The sequence below is a fragment of the Homalodisca vitripennis genome, chromosome 1 (assembly GCF_021130785.1).
Source record: "Homalodisca vitripennis isolate AUS2020 chromosome 1, UT_GWSS_2.1, whole genome shotgun sequence".
Lineage (NCBI taxonomy): Eukaryota > Metazoa > Arthropoda > Insecta > Hemiptera > Cicadellidae > Homalodisca > Homalodisca vitripennis.
Genome location: NC_060207.1, coordinates 106,318,723 through 106,341,788, shown reverse-complemented (window position 1 = coordinate 106,341,788; position 23,066 = coordinate 106,318,723). Strand labels below are relative to the sequence as shown.

Here is a 23,066-nt window from a genome sequence, read left to right as displayed (position 1 = left end):
AATAAATTTGCTAACATGTTAGTTATATGTAATATCTGTTAGACGTTTTAGCATTAATATTATGAAATAAATGTAAATAATAATACGCCGGTTTTCAATAGTTGTTTTAATTCTATTAATTTTTATTTCGATAACAACAAAATTGTATGAAGTTAATGAAATGTATTAAAAAGTATCAAGATTATTTACTAATCTTAGCACTAGAGGTCTGAAACATTTAGGTTTATACACATGAAGATGGTGAATGGTATTTAGGTAAGGGCTAGAGTTGTCGGGGAGGGTTTAGGCCGTACGCAAGGGTCCAAATGTTCTAATCTAATCGGTTATCACTCGTCCAGTTTTAGATTTGGATAAAATTTAACAGCCAAATGGTGTTTTTGGGGTCGATTTTAGATGATGACATCAACTCTGAAATGGATGATCGGTCCTCTCACTCAGTCATACATGTCGAGACTACAAGCACAGAGAGAGAGGCCCGCGCGCTACCGGGGCCTCACACAGAGGAAGCGAGGGAGAGAGAGATATAGCAGAAGGAAGGACATTGCCTTACATTGGTACCAGGGAATGCCCTTCCGTTGGCCTGTGATCCTGAGAGCGAGAGCTGTCTTACCATGCCGGAGCCCAGTTGCTGTAGCAGGCCTGAGCCCTGCGAGGAGGACAGGCAGGCCGAGGGCCGCCGCGAACGGATGCTTTGCATGCTGCTGCTCAACAGGAAAGGTACACTACTGCTCGTGTTGGGCATACTGCCGCCCTGCAACAGTCAAGTGAGAGTGGTTGTTAGTGCAAGGAACAATTACCATATACTACCCGTATCCTAGTTCTTATGCTTACTCGACCGGTGCCATAACATCATTTATGTTTTTTGAAAATTGGAATCTTACAATTATTCAGCCTCGATATGGAGAGCTTAGGTTAAACTAAAACTGCCAGTAATACTTCCTGACAATACTTCCTACAAGCTGTGTCGTGATTTGCTGAAGTTACAATCAGAAACTAATTTGAATAAACAGTGATCAGTATTAATTCTTTAACACAGACTGCTAGCTTTTTGACAAGGATTGGCTTACTATGCTTGGATAATAGTATAACTTGTTTGTAAATTTGACAAATACTTTTACATATTTGGTCCCTTAACAGAGTTTCGCCATGGCTGGTTTTCCCTTGCCTGTGTTTGGTATGCCTAGTAAGAGTATGATCAGATATTATGTTTACAATATTTTGAAGCGGAGTTGACTGGAAAAACAACTTAGATGATACTAAAGAAAACTTTAAATGTGTAAGCAAAGCTCCTAACTTAGGCGGTTGATACGAATTGTATCTGTCCGTATGATATTATGAGGATTACTAAACTAGAGAGTTTAAATTTAGTACTTATGTGCATACACGAATTATAACTACATCAGCCAGGCCCCTATAGAGGTAAAAGGAATTAAACCGATCACAGATCAATATATCCATGACGATAACGTACAAGACTATCAAGACAACTTGTGAACTACAAAAAAATTACAATAATAAAATGATTGATACGTTGGAGAAGTCAGGTGAAAAATTAAAAATGTAGCATAGCATAATTTGGGTTTTATTTTCATAACCTTCATGAGATTAAAACATTGTTGAGAAAATTTGGTTTACTAAATCAAAGTTATTTGATCATTTTGAACATATTAATACAAACCTTATTATTTAAATTGGCATTCCAACACCCAGTAACTAGGCACTTATACTTCCTTCCTTAATTACAGTTATTATTCAAACATTTTTGTAAAAATGCTTTTATTATAGAACTTTACATCTCTTTATTCCTTGTATAATTTTTCAGTAGCTTGTAGTTTGGAATTATTTAAGCAAAAAGGTTTTAAAAAGATTGTTTTAAAATATAGGAATAAAAGAAAAATTCTCTTTTAAACCACACCAACGTATATTTAATAGAATTTGTAATAATTTGAATATGTTAGTCTAAAGTTTCTGGTCAATAAATGATAGGTCACATTTTAAAAGAGTTTTGTTTATTCACTAATGGCTTTTTAATTGATTAGAATAAGCGGTTTCAAGCAAAACATGACTCAAACCCATTTGTAGGTTTTTATTTATATAGCCAGGAATCGAACCCGTGACCCCTCGGTTACAGAAGAGCAGTTTTACACCTAAACAATGATAAAGGTCGAAGGGTATTTCTAGTTTAATATCCTACACACGAATATGTTGAGAAAAAGGTTTCAAGTGCGTGAAAAATATTAGACACCGTAATAGTTAAGCTCTTAACGAACTACAAATTTTAGTTATGCTCTTAACGAACTAAAAATTTGGTATATTTGGCTAAGAGTCATCAGGAATATTATAGCTGAGTTATACCCAAAGTACAAAAAATGGAATCTAAATGCAGAAGTTAGTAAAGTTACAAGATTATTGTACTTTTCGGAATATACGAGACTAAAAGTGGGAATCCTCGAATGAGGAGGCACCACAAATCAAAATATTCACTTTTGACCAATATATACTTTTGTGATAAAATACTATAAAACGAATGAAAGATCAAGCATTTTGGCAGAAACTGGTCATATTTATTGCAGTTTGTTTTCTTTATATTGAATATTAAATCTAAGCACAAAAATGTGAAAGACTTTTTAAATAGGTAAATTTTGTTTAAAAATAATTAGTTTATAAGGAGCTTTTAAATAAAAATATACGTCAAATCTTACATGGCCTTTTATTCTCGATAAAACCCTGAAAATTATTTAACGCATTTAAATGTGCTTACTTGGAATGCTAAATAATTATTTCACTTAATTAACTTCCAGTTTAACTTTTTAATAGTGTTTATTTAACAAAATTATCCATTTTCAAATATGTCGAAAGAAAACTAGGATTTTTAGTATCAAGAAAATTAATATTGATAAATATTTCTGTTTTGTGCTTAAATTGTTATCCACAGATCGGTTAAGTATTTCAACCTCTCGATATAGCTGGGTGATTGGTATTAAAATTTTTCAATTATTACACCAAAAAGGCTCATGATAATATAATCTCCAAATTCCCCTTCTATCATGATATAGTTAAAATGAGCAAGGAGGACTGAAGTGTTTATCATCTAGTTTTGATACAGACAAGAGAAGTAAAAAATAGTTAGAGATAGTTCTGTTTTATACTACGAAATTATTGTTTTGTAGTTTTCCTAAATATCGTAAAGAACATATGAAACTTGCTTAACACTTTATGTTATAAATCTAATAAGTAATTTAAATAATGATAATACAAGTAATTGCTTCCACAATCATGACTTGTATTTTCATTAATAAAAGCAATTTTGTATGTATAAAGTTGGAAGCTGATTTTATGTCTGGTATATTTCAAAGCCCAAAACCATATATTTAAGACAGGAAATTTTTTATAAATAGAATCTCTAACAGCTCATAATGTTACTCACACTAAAGCGTATATGATATACACATACTAAATTCTAATGTGGCTAAGAAGGGAAACAGTAAAAGCAGTTAGTCTAAAAGCCTCAGTGTTCCAACAAAGATTCAAATTAAACTAACTAAGCGTCTACGAACCAAAATGTAAAGTACTCACGATCATGCTCCTAGCAAGCTGAACAAATACACAGTTCACATTAGTGAGCAGTAAGGTTAAGCACACATAATACATACATTGCACTTTAGCATTCTAACTGACTAAGCCGACTATTCTTTATTCTGTAGCATTGGTTAGACATAACATTGGTGTTTTACGGTGAGTGATACGTTATGCGTTTATATATGTAAATGTAACTGTAGAAACATCCTAGCAATGTTTGTTTTGTATTGGTATATGAATTACTGTCCAACCAGAAAATACTGTACGTATTAGTGTAAGAAGAGTTTGAATATCGCAATTTAAACATACCGTATTTTGTTTGATTTAAAAAAGTTAACTTATTTATCACTCTGTCTTAGTAAATTAAAAATTAAGCTATGTGATAATCGGCAAGACTGTGTCCTATATTCATAAAAAAGTTTCCGTAATTACTCCTACGATACGAGTTTAATATTTTCTTACGACTAAAAAATCAAAATACTCTATATACGAGGTATTGTAAAGTTGTATTGATTACACACACCCGTTGATACATAAATAAGGAAAATAAGGATATAAATTATACAAAATAAATATACGATTTGTACAAAGTTTGAATTTGTTTGGTGTTGTGTATCAATAGTGAACAATATAGTGTAAATAAAGAAGTTGCTATTTTATATTTAGTTAGGAAGTAAATAAAGTGTTACTGATAAATAAAACAAATCAATCAACGTAAGTACCTCATCAATAGACTAAAAAGAGCAAATGAATTAGGTAAAACTAGTAATTTGTAACTTGACCTCTCCTCCATTAATATAAACATCAAAACATGCTTACTCAAAAACTCTTTCATTCTTATTGTTCTTAATACATTATTTATAAGATACTTGAATATGTTATAGCGGTCCTATAACAGTTTAAAGTACTAAAATAACCGTGAAATCTGGAAATTCGTGTCCTAAATAATTCAAAACTTAAATACTTTCAACAATATTATTTCTTAAAGGAATTAAAATTGAGTTTGCCTAAACAGTTATAACACTGCCCTAAAAAGAAAACAAAACTTGAAAACATGGTTTCATGCATGCAAATTCAGCCGAGTTTGACATTTCTGGCTGTGGATTCGAACAATACCGTTTTAACATTTTTACGAGTTTTTGTTTTCTGTTTAAAAATAAATATATTACAACAAATAACAATTAACTTGTGGATATAAAAAGCACACTTTGTTGTGTATTGAATGTCTGTATACACGTAGGTATGTAAGAGTGGGTGTGCTTCCCAACACTGAGAGGATCCTGAAAGCGTTACGGAGGGGCATCTATTTAACAAGCGCTTAGTATAAACACAGAGGTTAGCTATTAAGAGTGGAGTAAGCGTGACAATGAGAACAGAAAACACAGAGTAACAACACAGATTAGAAGTAGTCCCAGTTGCGACTGAAACATAGAAACGGCCACGGCAGGACACCACCTGTGCTGGGAACAAAGAGGGAGGATGAGAAGGGTTGTATCGAGAGACCGGCTTTCGTAATATGAAACATATATTGCCAAAATATTAGTGGAATCTATTCTCTTATGAGTGGTTAAGTTACTTTAGATTGCTCGGTATTAAACATAATTTAATTTCGGCTCCCGTGTTCCAGATTAATTCATTACAAACAAGAATGATTAATGATTACGAATCATTATTCGTATGCAATCGAGAACATACAAAGTAAATTTATAAGTACACCTTTTAAAATTTATTTTATTGTGTGGCGGGCCGTTGAAGTATGATTCCATTATCACTAGGAATTTTCATATATCAATATTTGTATATTGTTTAATTTTTCATACTAATTAATAAATATTATTAGCAAAAAGATTGAAAAATAGTTTACACGAATTACAAAAATCAGAAGTTAAGTTTGCTTGTATTTGTTATAATTTACGTAATTGTTTATAGTTTACGAAAGGTCTGTTTTGATATATTTAAAAATAATTCAAATAAAAAATGCGATCTTATTAAAAGTAATGTATTTTAAAGTTTTACCCAATAGTCCAAAAAGTTTTACCCAATGGTCCAATAATCTTTAACAATGAAGTTTAATATGTGTAGTTCCAACAAGTCGCAAATGTTTCTTTGTTGTGTGTAATTTTGGAACTTTAAAATAGATAAAATTTAAGCCCGATTTAGAGAGTAAACGTTCACAAGGCATTAACACTATTTTAACGTTTACCAAACATATTTAACTACTTCAATTCAAATAAAAAACAGCGTTGTAGGATTGGTTGGGTTGTATAAAATAAAGTTGTTTGAAAACGTAGCGTAAAGAAGACTTAAGAGTTTATATTTGTAACTCATTATTGCTTTCTGCAGAGGCAACATGAGTATGTTATGTATGTTTACGGATTATAAAAAAAACACAGTAATGAGTGAGGATCTTATTCGGTGGGTTCTCAATTGGATCTGGAATTTTATCGTTTTTTTTTCTCCTAGTTCTTTTCGTCAGTCATTCTCACTCTCATTAAAAGTCTCATAAGTTGCTTAAACAAAACTTCATAACCGTTCTCAGTGTTTATATGATTATATAAATTGAATTTGTTTTAGCAAGTAATTTTAAATAGATTTAAATGAAATATTAAATATTGAAAAACTAATAAATATTAATAAATAATAAATATATGAAGCAAATTTAATATAATTTACATTGTATGTTTAAACATGTATTTGGAATTTACTTCTTAAATGGATAAACAACTTAAATTAAAGATAAATCTAAATATTACAATTGGGATGCTGATTTGTTTATACAAGTAACTAGAATAAGATGACAAGTTTTTTTTACTTTTTGGCATGTAATGATTACAAGTGAAAAACAGTTTTTATCTATAGAACAAAGCATTACGCTTTTACATAATTTAATCTAAACATTAAATTTAAAATTCAAATCAAATTAAAAGTGGGAATATATTATAAAAACTAGTACATTCATATATTGAACCTTAATTAAATAAATACATATTTTGCCTCACACGACCCGCATGATATATTGATTTAAAATAAAATTCAAGTAAAACTGCGGTTACGTTATGTAATAACCAGACTATGTGGGATATAGGAAAATTACACGAATCCGTTTAAAATTTCAAATCAAATAACCACACACACACACAAACACACGTAATATCTCTTTGTGGGTTTAGTACATTTGTCTAAATTTTGATACCTGTTACTTTACTGTTACAGTTCAAATGTTCTTAACTGTGATACTGTTTAAAGGCAAAACGTAATAGGCTACAATGAGTTTGGTTACTGTATTACGAATTTTGTTTATCTATATTTACTCGGTAATGTCGTGTAGTATTATAGTGAATACGGTTGTTACCTTTTGTAAAAAGACTGTAGTAAAAGTTTTTGAAAAGCGCAAACAATGAGATCAACACGATCTTCCAATTTAAACATCGGTTAAATAAGAGAAACACACACCAGACAACACGAGGTCCAGACACGCCTGTGTAATGTACACGGCGATGTAATATACACGCAACTTACGAGACAACGAGAGGTAAAGGTTGACTGAGAAGAAGAAGAAGCAGAAGGGACAGGTGATACGTGGATGATACAATGGAGATGGACACAAGTGCACAACGGTAAACATGAGAGACGAGTGACGGACTTACATACGCTGACGGCACGGAAAGGGTAGAGCCCTCACGAGACACAGAACTGTAGTGGAAACCCTGGTAAACACACCCTGTACTGTATCTGCATGTATCTGGTAGCTTACACTGTACATAAACTCGTGGAACCTTCAACCCCTCCACACACATTTAGTATTGCTGACTCGGTGAACATGGTCCGTTAATTAGAGGTACTCAATTGAAAATACGATATATCTTTTACAAAGACCGTATCAAATAAAATATTCCGGCCAAACTGTACATTAAAACTAAGTACGCATTTTTAGAAGTGAATTTCGGGCGCATTATTTTCCTTGTACATGGAAACACAAAGGACAATCTCCTTTAAAGGCAAGATATGTAATTTACGTATATATCGTCGGCAAGATAGGGCAATATGAATAAGTTTTTACTCCAAAAAGACTTTTCTTTTAACCTAACATAATAATAAAATAGTTAATCTCTTATCTAAGACGGTATAGTCTTTAATTGTTTATTTTAATGTTATAATTAAATTGTTTTGTTTAATTTAAATAAATTAAATAAATTTAAATAAATTAATTTAAATAAATATTTAATTCTTGGAACTATTAACTTTGCACATGGAACGACAAAAATTTCAAGGTAATCATCTGCATTATGTAAATTTACAATCGCTCTAAAACAGTAACTGGGATGTAATCATCTTAAGATGTATTTTTATAATCCACTATAAGCCAAGATTTATACAGATTCACTAAAAAGCTCCCGGAACATTGTTGTCGAAATCACCCTGCGGTTTTTCCTACTTAGCCCCAAACTTGTTCATTATCGACTCTATATTAAACTAGTTATTGGATAGTTATGGAGCAGTACGAGTATACCAATTTTAAAAGGCCACTAATTTAATACCGAGCTTCCATCCAAAGTTTCGGTCCCTGGAAAATTTCCTTACTTATTACGGAGAACGCGAACAAAATTGCTTTGAAATCTATCAATATAACAAACTTAATCCCAAATTGCTGTTGATTTTGATACAGAAATGGTTAACATTATAACCGAAATTTAATTCTTGCTTGAAATTTGTTGACTGAAGATTGAAAGTTCCATGACACAGTGATGTTTGGTTCAAGCAGGTAGTGTGTGAGCATGCAAGTTTGACAAATTGTTGCTTATGTTTATGTTCAGATCCAGTGATAATGATGTACGTGAATTGAACTATGTAAATAAATGTAAAATGTAAAATTAAATTTGATAGTTCATTCGTGAAAATTTCATTACATTTTACCAGGCCAATGTTTTAATAAACAAAAATACTACCGAAAAAATATGAAATTTACTTGAATCCCATAAATACTGATTTTATAGAAATTAGACATGTAATTGCCTGAAAAACCTATTCATCACAAGAATTCTACATTGCTTATATAAAAAGAAAGGAATATAACACATATAAAAGGGGTCCTTCCAGACAGCTAACTGGATCCTATATTTAGAACCTATACACAATTATCATTTTACTTTTGCTCCACAAATAAATATATAATAAATAAACATATACATTTAAATACAAAAGGCGTAAAGAAATTTTTATTCTACGCGTATTATAGTAAATTTAAATAGTATATCTATTCTAGGTTTTAATTTAAATTAAACTATTTTAATTCAGTATAGCATAAACAGTCTGTATATCCTAAAGTTACAAAAGCAAAGGTTTTAAGAGTTGAGCGCTAACAAAGAATTTTGCAATGAAAGACTAGTTTTTGTGATGTTTTAATTTAATAATATTATAAACGAATTGGCATATTAATTTAAAGCACAATTTTATTCTAATGAAACAACTTTTGAATATAAAACAAACTTTATATTAATCAATAGGACATTCTTTTTATTTTTCTAGGAAATTAAACATGAATACATTTAGAGTGTTTGCTAACGGTATATAATAGCCGGTATATAATAATAAATTAACGTTTATATAACGAACAGATTTGAAATTTTGAGAAATTACAGATTTGTTCAGTATTAATACAATTTGAAAACGTTTAAAAAGACTGTAATTTAGTCATGTTATAATATATTTTTAGAACAGTTTCTGTTTATAATATTAAGCATTCATTGATATGTGAAAGTATAAATGTTTTCATACTAAACATAGAAGACTTGTCGTAAATTTACCCTAATAAATATTTCAAATTTAATAGCTTAAAATGAACAGATTTGACACGACACAACACTTTTTATAAATTAATTTGTTTTCATGAATGAACTAAAATGGTCAAATGGTCTATCTTTTAGACATTCAAACTTATTTTATATTGTGGTAGTTATTCTATTACAATGATTCAAAAATTGATACAGGAAAACCTTATACTTGTCGAAACAAATACTTTATGGTTTTATGGTAAACTGAGTTAGAGTTTCAATGTAATAAATCAAAAGCAAATATGTATGGTTAAAATAACATTTGTATTATACATATTCTGAAAGAATCAATGATTTACTATATTATTTATAGAAAAGTCACTCACTGTCGGTGGTGACAGGTTGATGGTGGATCCTCTTCGTTCCTGTGGGCCAATACTGGAGTGTCGGCGGATCGGCAGACCACCACCCGGAGTCCCTCCGGGAGAGGACGCACACGAGGGGGCGATCCTGATCTTGGGCGTCATCAGAGTGTTGTCAGATAGGCGGCGGTTGGGGAACGCATTATGGACCCTCAAGAAATTGCTATCTGGTGAAGAAGGAGATGCTCCGAACCACCAGCCGCCTAACATTCCAGAGTCTGTGTAGAAACATGGAACAACGCAAAGGATGCACACCAACGGAATTGGATTAGGTATCCAAGCTTTGTCATGCAGTCAGTAGTCACTGTAGAATTTATACTTAGTACGCCTACAGTAGTTCTCTGAGTCAGTCGAGTGAACCTGAGTTGATGTGTGTTGGTCGGAACATTAAATAGTAGGTTCATGCATGGATTTCAAAAATACATAGAATAGAAACCAATCAATTCTTGGAGAACATAGTTAGTGATGCATTTTTTAAATATGAATGTTTAAAAGTGAATTCTGAAGGGTACATAAAAACATTCAGTAACAGTTAATAATTTTAAAATGCAATTTACAGTCAACATGCGTGGTGTCATCAGGGGCTCACACAAACTAAAATAAGTCAGTTAAGAGTAAAGTTTATGTGTTTTAGATTCAGTCAGTATCCAGAAAGAAATGAAGAGCCCATTTGAATCCAAGTTCCTAAACAGTTGATAAATGTCGTTCAAATTTTGATTATTTACGATAAAGGTTCTGTGAAAGTTAGTGGATTTTTTAGAAATTTGCCATAGCTAAGTGAAACAAGAACAGTGAACCTTGCTCGTAAAGCGATAGCTCAAATAACAAGAAGAGTACTTATATTCTGATATATTTAGATGGGTTTACTGATAATATAAAAACTTTTCAGTGTTTGTTTTCTATGTAAAGTTTTAGTTTTAATGACATATTCATCTCTTTGTGTACATATATCCACAAGAGGAGGCTAGTTCTGGTTTTTAATTATGGAAAACATGAGTAATGAGTAATATTATATCAGTAATACAATTAATGTAAAAAATACATTTAGTTTAGTGTCTTTGTAAGGAATGACTACAAAGATGTCATCGTCTCACAAATATACAGATCAGTATTTAAAATATGAATAAAAGCACCAAAATTATGTAGAAGAATAAGTTAACTACTTGTTGTCGGACAGACAAAATAGTTTATTAAAAATTAAAAATGTATTAAGAGACGAAATACAAAAATGTGAATCGGATGTCATACAGAATGGATAAACATTGGTAGTCAGTCAGAAACATATAGTTTTTGTTTAAGTTTTTCCGTAAAAAATATTAGGCGTTGTGTTTACAGTTCACACAAGAATAAACTAAACATACGAGTTTCTTGAATCAAAACATCATGTACTACTTAGGTATAACTTCATATGTTCAAGTCTAAGGAGTTAAGGCAGCAAAAGCAAAAGTTCTTAATAGAGGAATTGGTAGAGTTTAAAATGTGATATTTAAAGAGATTAATTAAAGAACTGTTTAATTAAAAGGACGTTTCCAAGCACGTTTACTCGTATATTTGTTTGATACATCGGCGGTGGTAGTGTCAGTATATTTGTCTGGTACACCATCGGGTGTGCAAGTGTTACTATATCTGACTGGCACACTGGCTTGTGTGGTAGTGTCAGTATATCTGTATGGCACACTGCCGGATGTGGTAGTGTCATTATATCTGTCTGGTACACCAACGGGTGTGGTAGTGTCAGTATATCTGTCTGGTGCATCGCCGGGTGTGGTGGTGTCATTATATATGTCTGGTACACCACCGGGTGTGGTAGTGTCATTTATCTGTCTGGTACACCACCGGATGTGGTAGTGTCAGTATATCTGTCTGGTACACCACCGGGTGTGGTAGTGTCATTTATCTGTCTGGTACACCACCGGGTGTGGTAGTGTCATTTATCTGTCTGGTACACCACCGGGTGTGGTAGTGTCAGTATATCTGTCTGGTACATCGCCGGGTGTGGTAGTGTTGGGTGGTGCTAGGTGCCGTGAATAATTACTCTAAATACATACCAGTTGAGTTTTTCCTAGCCATATCTTCTGCACTCGAGGTCTTACGCTGCTCGATACGCAAGTTTGGAATATTGAAGGGGGGGACATGCATGTTGTCGGAGCTGTACAGATGGCGCAAGGGCCGGTGTCGTTCTGGGCTCGGCAGGGAAATATTATCCAGTTTTAACCGGTTCCTTTGGTTCCTGGAATATATTTTAAGTAAGAAAACAGACAGAAATTCAGATCACAAGTTTTATTAATAAACGGAATGTATAGTATTTTTGTAATGAAACTTAATCATAATGTTATTTTGTATGATCACGCATTATAACCAAAATTCGGAGTTGAAGGTCATAATTTATTCACATTTCGAGTTTAAAATTAATAAAATGCAATACAAATAAGTTACTTCAAACAACATAGAAGACAAACGGGGTATTCTTACCTTTAGGATATCTGATTTTTGTTAAATCTGGCTAACCTTTGAAAATTTAAGGAGTGCGCACGTCCTCCCCTTAACAGCCTTCTAATCGGCGCCTGGCAGCTTCTACTGATTAGTTCAGGTTTTCAACATGTGGGTCACTTCTAGTTGAAATTAAGTATTGTTTCGTGTGATTATTTCGTTAATAATATTAAAAGAAGAAAAATTACTGAAAACAGTTAACGTTTTTAACTAACATGTTCAAAATCCCGTAATTTGATTACGGTTTTGTCACTTCATGACATTGTGCAACGTAATAAATAAAAAATGGTTTTTGAAATGGTGCAACATTGAATCTTTACTGTGGTGTTGTCGCCCATGAATTTCACAAAAAGTGTTCTAGATAAACATTTTCTGGATCTGATCGCATTTCTCCTAGTTGGCTTCAATATTTCTACAAGATTGATCTCAATATCGGACATCCATTTTAATTAAGATTTCCTAAATTATGGAATTGTAGTAAATGCTACATAAGCACAGTATTGATATCATGGAATTTTGGACAAACCTTGACAGTCATTAGAGACACCTATTAAATGTATGTAATTTACAACATTATTAAATCACCAGAAAATTAGTTTGTTGTAAAGTTAAATTTTACTTTCATTTTGTTAACGATTGTCGTGACCAAGGAATTTTTAAGCAGAAGCCGATCCTCATAGGTGAATATTCTATGCGAGGATTTTATCAAATACTTTAAAATTGATAAGCATGGAAGCTCTAAAGTGTTCATAAAACTATACAGCTCATGAGAAACATGAAATCAAATTTTAAACTTCGTTGATTGGGCTGATGAACTTGTGACCACCAATTGCCGTTCTAGGCTTGGATCACTAATGACGATCAATAATAAACTACTAAAGTGTAGTAGATTCTGTCCAGTTTTTTCTGTTACTAAGTCCGACCCAAATTTAAAGTGTCTAATTATGAAGAACTCACTTTAATGACGCAGGCGATTCTGAACTGTCAGACGGACTAGTAAAACTAAACAATTAATACAAAAAGGTTTACCTATCAATGTGGTCCAACATTTCTTGAAGGACCTCAAACAGAATTGTGAACTGTTCGAGGTTCAGTGAAGGATTGACGGTCTGGGGAAGAAGCGAAGGCATGACCCTGGTGGCCATCAAGTTTACTGACAGGCCGTATTTCTTGTCACTCAGCATCAGTCTGTATATATCTGAAAGAGAGAAAAATTATTAGTTAGTTAAAAAAGAATGGGATTGTGTAATTTCATTTTTGAAATAATTGATAATAATCAATAATAATTGATTCCCAACTATGAATTAGTGGATATGCAGGACGGCGCATATGTCAGTTTCCCCATATATTGGAATGTTTTTTTCGATAGGTTGGTAACAATGTTATGTTGGCAGCATCACGGAGTAAGTTCATTGTTGTCTGTTCCAGTGGCTAGTGTAAAGTGACGCTCTTTGCATCTGTTAATTGTTTATGTGTGTTTTTAAAATGTTCTCAACCCAACAACGAGTTGACATCCTTCAACTGAAGGATGTGGTGGAAGCATAATAAATATACTGCTATAATAATTGAAGAATTTAGTGGTAAATAGCCAGGTGTCGCGTTACCTACTCGACAGTATATGCGGAGGTGAAGTAAAAAGTTTAAAAACACAGGAAGCGTTTTAAATGCCCCGAAGTGTGGTCGTCCACGATCAATTTGCAACGAAGAAAACCTGCAGTTTGTTGCTCAAGCTTTTGTAGCCAGTCCCGATAAATCGACTCGTAAGGCATCTGGTGAACTAGAAATATCAAGAAGTGTGCAGTAAATGATAAAGCAATTAAATTTTAAGCCATACCGTCCATCTTTACTCCAAGCTCTTCACGAGGGTGATTCCGATAGGAGATTGTAATTTTGTGAGACAATAATTATCCGCTCAAACGCTGATTCAAATATTTTGTGGTCAATTTTGTAATATGATAAGGCATGTTTCAAACTAAATGAACGCGTTAATCGGCATAACTGCGTGTACTGTCGGATGTATATACTCATAACGTAATCCAAGCAGAACTCAATGTGCCTGATGTTATGGTATGGGGAGGTACTTCGTGTACTGCACTGATTGGTCCTTATTTTGTTCAAGGAAATGTTAACTCAGAAAGTTACTTACGGTTGCAGCAAGAAGAAACAGATCCCGAGCTCAGAAACAATCCTGCTGTTAATATTCATTCGCTCATCTGGCAATAAGATGGTGCTCCAGCACATTTCGGTATCCAAGTTCGAGATTTTTTTAAAATAACATATTTAATTAATGGATTGGTCGGTGTGGTACAATCGATTGTCCTGCGTGCTCATCAGACCTGCCTCATGTGATTTTTCACTGTGTGGTATTATAAAGGAGACTGTGTATGCTTCAAAACCCCAAAATCTTGAAGAACTCAGAAAAGTAATTAGAAATGCATTTGAATATGTTAATAACGATAAATCTTTATTGCTAAAAATTTGCGATTCTGTTCTCGGTCGTTGTATGGAGTGCATACAAAATCAAGATGGACATGTCGAATAACTGCTGTAACATTATATGGTAATATGTAAGTAATTTCATACAACAAATTTGTTTTCTTACCTAAAAGTGTTTTATTCAATTAACTTATAACGCCTTTAGATTTCTTTTCTGGAAAAACTGTCGTATGCGCCACCCTGTAGACTGACTGCAGTGTAGCTGAATTGAATTAAAAGTTTAGTAGTTTAACCAGAGAGTGATACAAATCAATGTTTTGATCATTATTTCGCAGTTTACAATTCACACTTCAAAGTCTTCTAATATTCCACAAGCGATAAGTAGTAGAAGGAAGCGTGGGAGTCGGAGCACTTACTTACAACCCTGAGTATGATGTCGGGGTCCTGGAGACGCACGTCCCACAGGAGCGGAAGGACCTCATCGATGATCTGCGGCCTCTCCAGTCGATCCAATGTTTTCTCGATACACGACAGGATGTTGCCCACGATCTTCAGGTCGGTCGCGTTCTTCTCGTAGACCGTCTTCATCTTTGGGAGCACCATCCGGCGAATACTGGACTCGTCCAGATATTCGGAGACGTTCGTCACTGCGACCAGCGCAGCCGTCTAGAGTCATTTATTGTTATTCACTTTTGAAATGACAATATTTAAATATCTTAAACATATCGGGGAATGTAGAAGATTTCTTGAATAACTTAGGATATCTGTTTAAATTATATTCATGTCGGATGAAGAATGTAAATTGATAACATGATTGAGATTAAAGTTTTAGGTCATGTCAAGAAGAATCTATGGACCCCAAATTGTTCTTCATTAATTGCAAACGGAACATAACTATTCAGCCTATACAATGGTCTAACCTGTTTGAATCCTTTTTAACCATTAAGTTGAATTAAGGCAACACCACGAGAAAAACGTTATGAGATTTGCTTCGTTTTGCTACACTAGTTTCTTTTCTTTTCTTGATTATTTAGTGCAACGTTAGGCTCTGTCGAGCGCTATATCCTGTATCTAAGGTATTACACATTTTCCGTCATTCAACACATTTTAAAATTTTAACTTTAACGTGGGCTTGGGATCGTGTTTGAATTTTGGTTAGTAATGTTTTGAATTATTATTTCGTGGTTTGATGAATGAAAAATACATTTTTGCCAATGGGCTATTCTTTGATATTTAATAATCATGTGTCCCACAATTTAAAATTCATGTCCTGTATAAGTTCTTAGGCATTTTTGAAATGTAATGTTAAATATTGTTAATTATTTACTTAATGTTCCTAAAACAGATTAAAAAATGAAATATTAAATAAATCTGCCAGACTTTCACACATTCATCTCAAAAATTTCAAATTTTTCCTTCATGTGGATTATTAAATGTTTAAGAGACATTTTTTTGTTTACCAATCCGAATGAACATTAAGATGTGTTAATGTGTTATTCTGAAATACAAATTTTAATCGTGTCACATAATTTGGACATTTCCTTCATGTATGCATCGTATGCGTTTGTAAATTTACAAATGCACACACGACTGCGGGTGATTTACACGCGACTTTTAATCTACCCTTTTCGTCCTGTACACGTTTACGTGATATTTTTATTTATGGATAATTCTTTATCATCAGATGATCACGTTTTGCCAAGTAACATTTTATTAATTGTTATAACATATTTCCCCTTCGTTTTCAATATATTTAACTGCATACTTTTGAAACCTTTATATAATGATCATGTTAGGTTTTGAAGTTTATTCTAGATTTTCTGTGACATTATCTATCTATTATCTATTACACAGTGTTGTAATTTTTACATTCAATTACGCATATTTCCGTTGTTTTGTACATTACCTTGACGAGATATTTTACCATAATGTTCTTTGGAATAACTGACAAGGTTAAACATGTTCATTTGTAATATATCAGGATATATTATTATAAATAAAACATATTGCTAGATGTGTTGCTAAGCGCATAACTCGAGAACGACTGACCAATTCGGCTAATTTTTAAGTATTCTTTAAAATCCTAGAAAATCTTTTACGAAGATAACTTTTGAAATAATATTTATGAGAATTACAAAGAAATTACGAAGTATATTTTTGAACTCGAAAAACAAAAATAATATTCCCGAAACATAGTTTATATCTAACTTACGCTAAAAACAATTTAATTGTCAACGGTTGTTTACATTTCCAGGTGAATTTTGCGAAAGTCTGAATCGTTTCTTTACATTTATAGTGTTGAAAAATACAACATTTCTTATTTAAACTTTTTTATCTGAAATCACTGCTGGCCACAGAATTTATCAAGTAAAAAAGTTTTAGTTAAAATTTACTATTAACCGTAATTTCTAGAAAATATTAAGTATGCAAACTTGATCAGCAGTGTCAAGCAGTTATCAGATAGTATCCATATTTTGCCACACATTACGTCAGTGACGAATGGAAACAACTTAATATATTTAAAATACTACTAATCATTGTCACTTAAACCGACATAACTAACAAAACTGTGAATGTTTCCAAATAATGTACTCGGAACTGGTTGCCATTCTTGTCATTGTGATATGGGCATTGTCCAGTGGATTAAAACAAAAATAAGAGAGCAATAGACTAACATGGCTCACCGAGCTGTTATTTCCCAGTCTATAAAATGAAAAACTTCTATCACACAAATTCTCTTGTAAACAAATATTTTCAAAATGTTTCATGAACTTAGTAAGGATCTTTCACTCTCCCTTATACTGGAAGTAGATTTCAAGCGCCTGAGATCATCATTCTCAAGCTTACGAATAAATATGTTTTCTGTATTAGGGCAACAAATTAAATCAACTAGAGCACCAGAAATAACTTAGATCAGAAGTATATAAAAAAAATTAAATGCAGACACTGTTTAACCAAAGTAGGCTTCTCAGACCTGAATATGTATATATTTTTGTTGATTGGGGCACCAAAGTAAACTTAACTATGTCACCAGAAACACCGTAAGTAAATTGTAATGGCCGGAAGTAGCTTTTAAACCGAAGTAGCTCTCTCAAACCTAAGAATGAATATATTTTGTTGATCGATGCAATACGATAATCTCAACTATGGCGTCGAAAATATCCTGAAATTCATTCGACTAAATCATTAATTTAATCTATTTATATCTAAAGCTATCCTGTAGATGATGAATACCATGTGAATGTAGAAACCCCTTTTTACTGCTAGTTTTCTAAACTTAACTTTTCATAACTGAATTGTCTTGTTCTTCTCTAATTTTATATTAAAAATGTGGTTCTAAGTGGTTGCATGGTAAATCTCGTACCTGAACTTGGATGGTTGTGCTCTCGAAAGCGTTGTAGAGCATAGGCAAGACTTCGGTGCGGATGTCGTCGCGAGGAGTCTTCTCCAGGATGATGTGCAAGTTCTCCAGCAGCGTCACAGTTGCCTGGATAGACTTCGGAATAGAGAAAACGTTTCTGAAACAAACAATAAAAAACTGGTATTATTTAATTAAGTAGAATCGTTATATTATTTTTCCTTCCAGCAAAATGAAAGGTTTATCTGAATAAAACACGGAATTAAATTGTTATGGCACAAAGCAATCCACCCACTTACCATTTACACAAAAGTATCAAAAACTGTAGCTTTATAAGAAGTGTCTGCATAAAACACACAAATATTATAAATATTGCTGTACTGAAATAATTATCATTAAATTACACCGGAGAATAACAGTTATTACTTATTTGCCCATGTAATAACATTTTAGTTTTACATTAAACAATCCACCCGTTTATCACATTTTATAACGAACCAATTATTTAGTATTTATTTATTAAACAACATTACTCTTGTTTTTAAGAATTTTATTTTTATTCTTTAGGGGTAATTCGAAATGCCAGTCTCCTGTACTGCGATCCATAAAATTTAAAAAAGCATTGCAAAATATTTATCCTGTACTTAAAATAAATGGAAGCTGGACAACTTAAATATTACTTTAAAATAATATTTTAGTTCACGCCTTTCCCAAAGAGTGGAAAAAAATGTGTGTGGATACTATTTTGGCACATTAAGTTAATAGTATTAAAGACCAAATCCAGAGTTACGTTACAAAATCTTAGTTCAGCCAATGGTGACCTTAAATACTCAGGACAAATCATCACAAAAGCAAAACGGATCACACCCATGTATCTAAAGGAAATGTTATTTGTTTGTAAAATGTCTCCAAACTAATACAAATTCACTAGCAAAACGTGAAAGCCATAACCTATAATTGGTAACGTGTCCTGTGAATCCAAAAATGTAATTTACCAAGTTTAATGTAAAAAATGTCCAGAAGATAATATTGGATCAAATATAATACCTCGAGGACAAGAATGACAGGTCACAGATACGATTACAAGCACCAAGACTTCAGGTACACTATCGTCACTCGAGGGATAAGTCACAATGATACCTTTGTAGCACTTACTTTGTAAAAAACTGCACAGTAAGTGCATATAAATTGAAATCCAATCTACAAGTTACTCAGAACACTTGAACAAGCTCACCAGTCGGAATTAAAGAAAAAAAAATCCACATGGCCTCAACATCCTGCCTAAACATGGGCAAATTAGTATTAAACAAGTTAAATTTTAATACTATTTCATCTGGAAAAAGTGTTTAGTTCATGTTATCTGTATACACTGTTTATTTACTTTTATTTGTATTATTTTATTTTCTGTTAAATATTTTATACACTCATGCATCTGAAGACGGGTTTTACCGAAGTATAGTCCCAATGTATAAAAGAGGTTATTCGCACAGTCATTGATTCAGTAGCGTAGCCAGAAATTTCGTTCGGGGGGGGGTCCGAAACCGGGGGATCCGGGGGACGTTTTGTGTGTTATTTGCCAATGAATTCACAGGTAAAAGGTAAATACCAAAAATAGGAGCTTTAGTAACACGCCTTATAGAAAGTGGAAAGATGTAATAGGCAAATTAAACTCTCACAGCAACTCTAGTACCACAAATTTTCTTGTATAGCTACAGAAACTTTACGAAGTTCGATTCTGGCCGAGTAGAAGGCACCAAAGTGATGTTGGATTCACCGGATAAGAAAGAAAAAGAACAAAACAGAGCTTCACTCAAGCGTATAATTGACACAACTATATTATGTGGAGAACATGAAATACCCCTTCGGGGACATTGGGCCACTGACGGCCGAAAACCCTTTAAAAAAGGACGGCAATTTTCGAGCGTTGCTCGGGTACAGATCAAACTAACGGTCGGAAAATGCACCGGAAAAATTGTACTAATTAGAAGTTTGGCTACTTTGGATTTCACTGATTGAGGTATTTATGAATGAGTTATAATGACGATTTTTGTATCATTACACTTTAGACAAATATATAATTATAGGAAAAAAAAAATCACTTTCTGTCGGAAATAAAATACACCTGAAAAACACTAATGATTAGAACTTAAACTACTTTGGACTTCGGTTATTGAGGTAAACGTGGTATTTTTGATTGAGTTATGATGACGATTTTATGTTATCATTAAACTGTACTCGACTACCTATATAATTATCGAGAAAAAAATCACTTCCGGTAGGTAAATACCGAAGATAAGCTCTCTACTGATTCAAGTTTTGACGATTTTGGATTTTACTGGTTGAGTGGTTGAGGTAAAAGTAGTACTTATAATTATGTTAGGACATTGATTTTAGGTATTCATTCAACGCCGACTAATAAATATATAATTATCAAGAAAAAAAACAAAAATAATCACTTCCGATCTGAATATACTAAGGAAAATGAAATAATACCCCAGTCAGTGAAATCCAAAGTAGTCGGAACTTCTTATCAGTAGAGTTTTTCCGGTGTATTATGCGACCGGAAGTGATTTTTTCAATTTTTCTTCTATAATTATATAGGTATTAGTCGGCGTTCAATTGATACCAAAATCAATGTTCTAACATAATGCTAAGTAACACTTTTATCCCAACGACTCAACCAGTGAAATCCAAAATTGTCAAAATCTGAATCAGTTGAGCTTTTCCTCGGTATTTTCCGACCGGAAGTGATTTAATTGTTTTTTTCTCGATAATTATATATGTATTAGTCGGCGTTTAATTAATACCTAACATCACCGTCCTAACATAATTCTAAGTACCACTTTTACCTCAACCACTGAACCAGTGAAATAAAAAATCGTCAAAACTTGAATCTGTAGAGAGCTTTTCTTCGGTATTTACCGACCGGGAGTGATTTTATTTCTCGATAATTATATAGGTACAGTGTACATTTTATTGATAACAAAAATCGTCGTCCTAACTAGATCGAAAACACCACGTTTACCTCAATCACTGAAGTCCAAATTAGTTCTAATCAGTAGAGTTTTTAAAGTGTATTTTCCGACCGAAATTGATTTTTATATTTTTTTCAATAATTATTTACACGTTTTAAACTGTAACACCTAAAATCAACGTCGTAACTTAATTCTAAGCAGTCATTTTACGTCCCCAAGACGAATTTGAATGAAGTGGTCGCTAATTTAAACTGTTCGCCGTGTTACGGTTCAGGTTACTTTGCGACGTCACGTGATCGCGCCCTATAGAAATACCGTGATTACACTACACTATCCGAAAGGCCGAGTCCAAAAGTATCGTTTGATACTTTATGATTTAACGAAAGTACAATTATATTTTTAACAACGGTCACTTCAATCAATTAAATCAATCAATTTAAAGTTTGTAGACAAGAGTAATGATAACTCTCCTTTTTGACGTGACAACGTCTTAAATTAGGTTGCGGCTCAGAGTCACTCATGAAAAAGTGTAACGCCCGGTAACGTTACGATGCCCGTCCAGTGGGTCCGCCGCACGGGATCCGCACGGGATAAAACAGATAACTGTGGGTCCGCCGCACGGGATAAAGCAGATAACTATGTTTATTCGTGAAAATGTGGAGTGCTTAGATTCGTCATTTACAACAACTACAACAATAAAGGTAAATAATTGTACACTGATATTTCATTATCGTAAACTACGTATGATTGATTGATTAATTGTCAGATTGACACAAAAGTTGAGAAACTGAGTTTATAGGTTATGTCATACTATTGACAAATGTTGATAGTGTTAAGTAAATTATTAGTTTAAATCACTCTGCAATCAATCGTAATTCAGTCGATTGAGAAGAAACAGCGCGTATTGCTAGTCAAACATTTAAAATAACAAATTATAACCTCTAACCTGTCATAACAGTGCGACCAAACAAACGAACTAAACCGACCAATCACCACGCGCGGAGTTAGAATTTAACTGTGTTTAGCAAGAATTTCAAATTCCAATTTTAGTAAATGTTTTATTCAACTTTACCATTTACAATAACAAATTTTAATTAATTTCAAATTATGTACAATGTTTTAGTAAACAAAATATATTTCTATAGTTAAAATTTGTGCAATTCTTATTTTCATTCAATTCCTTGTTCCTATTGTGCAATTTAATAATATTCATATCAATAAATATTCTACCGAGAAAAAGACGTTGTCACGTAAAATCTTCGCCCGTAAAACCGACTTTACAGGCAACCATAATTTTTTTTTCTCCTGCCCCATGCTTTATTTTTTAATATGTCTTAAAATTTCGGGGGGGGGGGGTCCGGACCCCATGGACCCCCCCTCTCGCTACGCCACTGCATTGATTAAAACTAATATGTAATATGCATTTAGGTATCAGCATTTAGGTAATAGCAAGTAAATCTTTTGACAATTTATTCACCTTTTCGAGTTTTGTGTGTTCATTTCTATAAATGTTATCTCCTTGTGTTTCATATATCGGCTTTAACATTACTATTTCAGATTCGTTTTCCGAATTCATAATTCTTATTTCAAGTTATATATATATATATATATATATATATATATATATATATATATATATGAACTTAAGTTATTTTACTTTAAGTTGTTTAAGATTTTTATAATTTAAATTAGTTGCAATTAAAACTGAAAATAAAAAAACAATTGATATTAACACCATGACATCCAATCAATGAAACATATAAAAATTATTCCTGAAGCAATTCAACACCCCAAAAAAGCTAGCAAAGTGATATTTACACTTTATATTTTTAGGTGCTTCCTTATTTACATTTAAGTATTATTCCCTGATTCTTCTAAAAGTACGTTAGTCCAGGCATTAATTACGAAGAAGAAGATAACAATCAAATAATTAAAGTATGCCAATAAACTGAAAAAACAATCTAACTTTATTAAAGTAAAATAAAGATCTCTCTAACATTTAACCTGGACTTATTCCTTGTTATGATGAACGTAT

At 32.6% G+C, this 23,066-nt stretch overlaps 1 protein-coding gene across 1 annotated transcript in view; it reads right to left on the bottom strand.

Annotated features, from left to right (window-relative positions):
• Window positions 1-217: 217 nt before the first annotated feature.
• LOC124368632 (SCY1-like protein 2) overlaps window positions 218-23,066 on the bottom strand; it is a 156,129-nt gene continuing 133,280 nt past the window's right edge. The window contains exons 9-14 of the mRNA XM_046825871.1: window positions 18,063-18,216; window positions 15,115-15,364; window positions 13,292-13,460; window positions 11,821-12,002; window positions 9,737-9,990; window positions 218-751 (exon numbers count right to left, since the gene is read on the bottom strand). Coding sequence (XP_046681827.1) covers window positions 494-751; window positions 9,737-9,990; window positions 11,821-12,002; window positions 13,292-13,460; window positions 15,115-15,364; window positions 18,063-18,216 — 1,267 coding nt within the window. The 3' untranslated portion in view covers window positions 218-493. The remainder of the gene's footprint in view (window positions 752-9,736; window positions 9,991-11,820; window positions 12,003-13,291; window positions 13,461-15,114; window positions 15,365-18,062; window positions 18,217-23,066) is intronic.